Source organism: Gossypium arboreum, chromosome 11 (assembly GCF_025698485.1).
Source record: "Gossypium arboreum isolate Shixiya-1 chromosome 11, ASM2569848v2, whole genome shotgun sequence".
Taxonomy (NCBI): Eukaryota; Viridiplantae; Streptophyta; class Magnoliopsida; order Malvales; family Malvaceae; genus Gossypium; species Gossypium arboreum.
Window position 1 is genome coordinate 4,358,745 of NC_069080.1, and position 8,032 is coordinate 4,366,776.

The window sequence follows — 8,032 nt, forward strand, 5'->3', positions numbered from 1 at the left end:
TCTTTATTTCATTTTTTGTGAGGTCAATTAACCCATAATCCTTTTAAGGAGCTCTACCACAGTCACCAAATATAATAAATTTCTTATTTAAATTCTCGTTTAATTAATTGTTTAATATTATATTATTATATAATCAATAATATTATTGTTAATGTGTTTATTTTACTTATTTATAACATAATTAATATTATTTATATTTGATTATTTTAAATAAAAATAATATTTATTTATTTATTATTTTTATTATTCAATAACATCATGTTTACAAATATATTCACTTAATATTTGTGAATATATTTGTTTAACTTAAATGATTGAATCAACATAAATAATTTTAAATATAGATATAATTTTTTTAATAATTTTATTATAAGTCTTGATTATATCTGCTATTTTTAACACAATATTTAAAATTATTTATAACTCTTTCTCAACTTATAAATAAAAAATAATATACTTCAACGTCTCAAATTTATACTCTCTTATATTAATAATAATATTTATTTCAATCCACCGATCAACCAATTAAACATGATTTTAAAATTGACAAAACGAGAAATCCGCTACTTCAAGCTTGGCAAACTATTTATGGTCTACTCTTTCTACGGTGTTCAGTCCATACCTACCGAACAAAATTGATACAGTTATTGCATTTCATTTCCATAAAAGTAAAATGAAAAATATATTTTCCTTCATACTTTCGCCGCGTGGTCTGTACGGAATCTAAAATGATTCTTTACCGAGTAACTTAACTTGAGTCGCAGAATTGTAAGCTAATTGAAAATACGCGACGACCCGTTCGGGACGCAGGCAGCGAATCTTGAATCTCCCCACGTCTATATATACATGAGAAACATGACTGACCTGTTTTTCTCCTATCATTTTTTTTTATCTGGGTAATGTTAGAGAAACATAATGGAATTGAGCTTGGATTTGAGTTCGGTTTTTGTTCCAAAAACCATAACCGAGTTTCTCAAAGAAGCTTCGAAAATCAAAGATGGGTTCCAAAGATCATCAAAGATTAGTGATTATGTTAAAAGATTGGAAGATGAGATGAAGAAAATTGATGGCTTTAAACGTGAACTTCCTCTTTGCATGCTTCTCTTGAAAGATGGTACCTTTTTATTTTTACTTTTTGTTTATTTTTTCCTTATTTTAGTGGGATTTAATTTAATTTTCTTGGGGTTTTAGGGATTGAGAGATTGAAGGTGGAAGAAATGCAGTGTAAAGAAACGGACGACGGATTGCCATTGAAGGAAAATGATGACGGTGACAAGACAAACTGGTTGAGTTCAGTACAACTGTGGAACTCTGATTTCAACATCGTTGATCATAACAAGAAACCGAACACAGTTTCAGAGCTGAAACTGGTAAAATTTCCAAACTAACTAGGTTTTCTTCAGTCTTAATTTTTTTAGGGGAAGAAAAAAGGTAATATTAATCTTTCTGGGGTTTGAATTTGACAGAGAAGTGGCAGAGAAGAAGAAGAAGAAGATATGTCTGAAAACCCAATTAAAGTTTGTAACAATAAAAGCAGGGGAGGGGCTTTTGTTCCATTTAAGGATATTTCAGGAATTCGTCTTATGAACCCAAGTTTTGAATTAGTATCTTGTAATGGAATCTTGAGAAACAATGGCGGCTGCACAATTGGTTCCGGTTCTTCCTTAACCGCAGAAAAAACCCAAATTAAGTTTCAGACAGAATCACAAGATCAACAAAAACTGCAGCAGAATTCGAGGAAACAGAGGCGATGCTGGTCACCTGAGCTTCATAGACTATTTGTTGATGCCCTTCAGCAGCTTGGAGGTTCTCAAGGTTAGACCTTTGGAGTTATTTATTTACTTTGAAAGCAGTGCTTGTCTAGTTGAATTAAAAGAACCAAGCTTTTAAGTCTCACCATGTTTTTGGTTTATTTGTGATTCACAGTGGCAACTCCTAAACAGATTAAAGAAGTGATGCAAGTTGATGATCTCACCAATGATGAAGTGAAAAGCCATTTGCAGGTTAGTCTTTTAGCATGTCAAGTTGGTTCCTTTCTATCCTCTTATACCCTTTTTTCTGATTACTTATTTTATGCGTGAATTTTGGTTTATTTTGCAGAAATATAGACTCCACATCCGAAAACTTCCGCCTTCTTCAACTCGAAACCAGTGCAGTGAGAACATGAAATCACAGTCTGGTTCTCCACAATGTCCCCTCACCGTGAGTGCTTTGGCTAAAGGAATGTCGAGTACCGGCGGTGACAGTATGGACGGCGAAGAGGACGAAAAATCAGATGGCCTTAGTTGGAGAAGTGGAGTTCACAAGCCAGGAGAGATTGAATGTATAGTAAGATAACTTATTCCCATCAATTTTTACAAAAAAAAAAAAAAAAAAAAAAAACATGGGGAAAATTGAAGATAATTCTAGTGAGTTAGTGAGAATAATTTAGTCAACAAGTAGAGCAATTCGAAATCGATATCCTGTTTTAGGCACTACAGAGGGCGATTATTCAAAGAGATTTTTGCAGATATCATGGACTGGTTTAGTTTATGCTCTAATATGGAATCAGTTTGTGCTATTCTATTGATGGATAATAGGAAGAGAATGACAAGTTCCTTTATAGGTTTTTTTTTTGGTTCTGATTACGGCTATTTTTACAGTCCATGTACTTCATATAGATTGATAATATTTGATTTGTGCAGTACCATCCAAAGCCCAGTAACATAGATATTTTAGCAATGAGATATCAGATAGTGAAAAAAGAGTGGCATGCACTACTCTTTTTCTCACTCTCAACAAAAAGCAAAAATCAGTGCTTTGTAATTTCATTTGCCTTCACAAAACATCAAATCTTTGAAATCCTTCATTGCAATACCAAGTCCAATCTTGTCATCTTTTCCTATTTCACTTTTACGATTAGCCAATTCAGTCCTTTCAACCCAAAACTTGATCTTTATTTCAGACTTCTTTTTAAGGTACATTTAATCTAGAGTGCATCTTTTAATATTAATCAAATTTAACCCATCTAATTTAAAAGTTGGAATTGGAATCTGGAAAATGTAATTATTCTTTTATCAAATTGCAGCCGCTTAAATCAGTCCTTTCGACATCAATAAATTGGGACCAATCAACTGGCTTCAGCTTTGCATCTGCATATGTTCTTTACATCTGAACTCTCTCGTTGTTTGTTTTTATTCTTAGACGATAGAATCAGAGAAGATAATAAATATCACGTTTAAAACTCCTTACAATGTCTAGTTAATGATTTTACATTTGATTATCCTTTTTGATAAAATACTATTATATTATTATTTTACTTCCAGATTTGAAAAATATATATTTGTTTATATTAGCTGACTTGGAACCGTACAAATATGATTGTTTCATAACTTGTTTTCAATTTAAATATTGTAAACAAATAAATATACTACTCAATAATATTATTGTGAGGAGGAAAAATTTGTCTAACCACGATGACTTCTTGTAGTCTATGATTTATAATATGAGAAATGTTAATATTATTGCCAACCATATAAAATCTTATAGGGTTGCACCTTATAGTCGAAATAATTGGAACTAGAAAAAGTTGGATTGCATTTAATTTATTACTTAAGTTAAATTAATTATATTAAGATGTTCATATAATTAATTTAATGTGATAATATTATATATATATATGTATGTGTGAGGAATAAATTTTAAATGTATCATTCAATTCTTAATATGCTTACTAAGCTCTCGTGAGCTTAACACGTTTCTTTCGAATGTGTGGGTAAAGATCATTTTGAATCTAGAAGGTGAAGGGCATCTCCAACTCATCTCATCAGAAATCAAGCCTTGAAAAGAGTATGAATTTAATTTTGAGCATTAGTTTGGCATGTACGTTAGGAATATGTTGGATGTATTATGGATGAATTTGATGGAAGCGTCGGTGCCTTGGTTCATTTTGTTAATTTTGCAAATCGAATTGGAATGATTTGGAATTAAATTGAAAAAAAAAGTTATTCAAGGTTGAAAATTTGTATGTTTGAATGGTTTATTGATTTATTAGGATTACTATGAATCATATGGATGCTATTATAGGTGTTATAGAGCAAAGTGTGTAGGTTTTTGAGGTGTAGGATTTGAGTTCGCAACGTTGGGTTATTGAAGTTGCGATGAGAAATACCTTGATGTTGCGACAAGTTGGGTTGCAACTTGAAAGATCGTGTAATCGGGACAAGCTCTTGATGGCTTGGATTTTTTACCCTTGGTCTCAAATCAATTTTTAGTCACTTAGAAAGCTTTGGAAAGCTTGTTTTAAGTTTGGTTAAGTTAGTGAATTCCTACATGCATTATAAATGATTAATTGATATGTTATTATCGTAGTTGTCTCGACAACAAATGTTACATCTCAATACCTTAACCTGGCGATTGGGTCGGGTAAGGGGTGTTACAATTTCGGGATTACTTCCACTTCTAGTTTGGTAAAGTGGTACCATAAACATTGTTTGTGGAATATCTCTCGAAATGCAATGTGAAGGTTGTTCTTGAACAAGGGTAATTCTAACTTTTCCAAACGTGAGTTGATTCAATTTAGTAGTTCCCAATAGAAAAGTTATTCCAAATAAAAGTTGTTCTTTGATGGTGCTTTCCTTGGAAGAGTCTATTTTGAATAATGTCTTTAAAAAAACAATTATTATAAATAGAAGTTATTCCAAAGCACGATTATTTTAAAGGTAGTTATTCTTGAAACACAATTATTGTTTAGAATAATTATTCTAAATTTTAATTGTTTTCAACAGAAATTATTTTCAAATGACAACTACATTAAACGACAGATGTTCTAAACTGAAGCTTTGTTTTGAATATAATTGTTTCCAACATAGTTATTATGAAACAACTATAGTTCTAAACAACAATTATACTAAACAATAGTTGTTCTTTCGGAAGAGATACTAAGTGAAACAATGATGTTACTTGTTCCCCCACTTGATAGTATATTATTTATATCAAGGAAGAGATAAAATTTTAGTAGCCAAAAAAAAATATCTACAAATCTTTAAGAAGTGAGTTTGAATATATTATTTTTATTCATTACCTATATGTAAGATAGTTCTAGCATATTTTTAATACACAAGTAACTTAGCTATTTATGTGTGGAAATTCTTTATGCAATTGCACTGTCGAATTAAGTAATAAAATGATAAGAAGATATCGTCCCACGAAGACCAAATTCTAAGTTACTAAATACCAACTATCCAATTTTATCTAATTTGGATCAAGAAAAGAAATTCTAATTATTACTAAAATTAAACTAAAAGAATTGAAGATATTTTATTAAACTAAAACGATCAAAATTACTAAGCTTTTCAATCAATTTTTAAATATGACATTAATTGAATGAAAATTACTAGTGGTTTATAAACAATGAGTGGCTCGTCCACAAGTGGTTTATTCACAATGTGGTGTAAAGGCAGAAAGAGTTCCTGGGAACACCTATTATGGTGTGTAGCGGTGGGGTAGTAACATTTTCTGATAAATTGAAATTGTATAGCAATTATAAGCATTTGCATTGCTGTGAATATTGAGATATTATGATAATGAGTGAATTTGAAATACCGAAATTTCAAGTTGTTATTCAAATTGTATTTATCCTTTGAACATTGAGATATTGTATTAATGAAATTGATCTGATTTATCGATTTTCTGAATTGTTAATTAATTGTAGTTTATACTTTAAAGTTGATATTTTGTATGTTTTGTTTATCGTTTGCACCGATTTTCTTATGATTGACCTCACACTAACCTTTCATGGCTTACCCTCGCTTATTTTTCCTTCTTTTCAGATAACTCATAAGGTTAGGACATGGGCACGACCTTCAGAAGGCTCGGCTCGGAATATTGATTTCTATACAAAAGTATTTTAGACTGATTATTTTATAATTTTGGTTATTTGAAACTATATTATTATTGTGACACTAGATTTAGTTTATAATTTTTACTTAGGCATGCATGACATTTAAATAATTTAGGCTATTAAAATATGTATTTTTATTTAATTACGCATGAAACATGGTTTTCAATGGTAAACATTGTTATAATGAAGATACTAAACTGAACCAGTTTTGATAACTCATGAGTTTTTCTATAAATTGATTAAGTTTTCTTCTAAGAATAAATCAATGTTTTAATTAACTATTTTAAAAGTCCGATAATCTGCCATGCCATTTCGTTGACCAATGTAATCTCCCTAATTCGGTCTAACGTCTAGACCGAGTTGGGGATGTTACATTTAGTGGATTAACCTCTAACTTCACCTAATTCAATTAATCAATTATATCTCATTCAGTTGTTCAATCTAAGTAATTATTAACATAAGATTCAATGGCATTAACTGGATATTTCCAGTATATAGCTAAGTTCATCTCTCTTCCCCACTAGCTATATTCCTATGCTAGGCAAGTTGGGCGAAGTCACTAAGAAAAAACCTATTAGGTTGATTAGGACATCATGTATATTCCTATCATAATTGTAAATTAACTTGTTTGTCGATGCTACTAAATTTAATCTAAATCTTAATTTTCTCTTCCAAGACAAATCAAAATTATCGGATTTGTTAAGTATGACTCCTATTTCAGTCAAATTTGAGAAATAATCTTTTAGTTAAACTCTGTTTATTTGTTTTAATCAAACTCTGATTAGTCTAGATTATTTTATTATTTGACCTATGAATTTAGCCTATAAATAGACTCTTTTACAACTTTAGAAAATACACTCATTAGAGATTAGAACTCATAACACATTTAGAGAATTTTGTGTTTACATTTTGAGTGTTCTTTATTTTCGAATTTTCAGGGTTTAGTTTTTATCTCTATCTTTTGTACCCTTCGTTCTTTTGTCATTATAATAAAATTATATTTGCCCATGATTTTTTATCCTCTTTGGAGGGGTTTTTCTACGTTAAATTTGTGTGTTTAATTTCTCAATTTAGTCCACTATTTTTTTTACTTGTTACTTAAGCGGTTGATCCCAACAAGTGATATCAGAGCTAGTTCAATTTTCATAGATCAACCTATTCAGAGATGGTAGCAACAATGTTTGAAATTAAGAAGTTCGATGGTGAGACAAATTTTAATTTGTGGCAAGTTCGGATAATGGCAATTCTAGTTCAAACCGATTTGAAAAAGGTTGTTACTAGGAAAAAGCCTGAGAATCTAAATCAAATAGAATTGAAAGAGCTTGATGAAAAGGCCTTGTCTGTAATCCAGTTGTGCCTCGCGAATACGGTATTGTAGGAGGTATTGATGGAGAAAACCTTATCTGCTTTGTGGAAAAGGTTAGAAACTCTTTATGCGACTAAGTCTCTGGCTAACCGTTTAGTGTTGAAACAACGTCTATTTACGTTTCGCATTAATGAATGTGAGCTTCTTAGAGATCACATCAGTCAATTCATTACTGTTTTAAATGATTTAAAGAACGTTGAGGTTCATATTAACGATGAAGATCAGACTATGCTATTATTGTGTTTTTTACCCCCTTCATACAAGTCTTTTAGGGAGACCCTGATTTATGGTAAAGACAAACTCTTGTTCGAAGATGTGAATGGTCATTTGTTTAGTAGAGACAAACCCGAAAATGAGTTTGGTTTGGATAGCAAGCAGATAAGCAAGCTTCGATTTTGGTAGCATAAAAAAAAGATACAAAAAAGTGTCGTTATTGTAAAAAGTTAGGTCATGTCAAAGCAAATTGCGAAATAGAAGAGCTGCTGAGAGTAACGAGGAAGATGTAGCTGGTGCTAATTTGGCCGATGAAAGCAATGATGATTTCTTGTTAGTGTCAATGAGTGATAACTCCAAGCTCACATCTGAATGGGTCATAGATTCGAGATATTCTTTCCACATGTGTCCCAATAGATAATGGTTCTCCACATACAGTTTAGTTGAAGGTGGAGTTACGCGCATGAGAAATGATTCATCTAGTAAGGTAATTGGTATGGTACTGTTAAAATTAGGATACATGATGGGACGATTAAGATACTCTTAGATGTCAGGTATGTACCTGATTTACG

At 31.0% G+C, this 8,032-nt stretch overlaps 1 protein-coding gene across 1 annotated transcript; it reads left to right on the forward strand.

Annotated features, from left to right (window-relative positions):
* Positions 1-650: 650 nt before the first annotated feature.
* LOC108478394 (transcription factor HHO5-like) lies at positions 651-2,689 on the forward strand. Its single transcript, XM_017780851.2, has 5 exons — positions 651-1,114; positions 1,192-1,370; positions 1,467-1,815; positions 1,927-2,003; positions 2,101-2,689. Exons 1-5 carry the CDS (start codon positions 916-918, stop codon positions 2,335-2,337), a joined length of 1,041 nt encoding a protein of 346 aa, XP_017636340.1. The 5' UTR covers positions 651-915; the 3' UTR covers positions 2,338-2,689.
* Positions 2,690-8,032: the final 5,343 nt, after the last annotated feature.

Coding starts and splice junctions, on each gene's coding strand:
- LOC108478394 (XM_017780851.2), top strand. CDS start 916: ATGGAATTGAGCTTGGATTTGAGTTCGGTTTTTGTTCCAAAAACCATA. Junction 1,115..1,191: donor CATGCTTCTCTTGAAAGATG/GTACCTTTTTAT, acceptor TTGGGGTTTTAG/GGATTGAGAGATTGAAGGTG. Junction 1,371..1,466: donor CAGTTTCAGAGCTGAAACTG/GTAAAATTTCCA, acceptor TGAATTTGACAG/AGAAGTGGCAGAGAAGAAGA.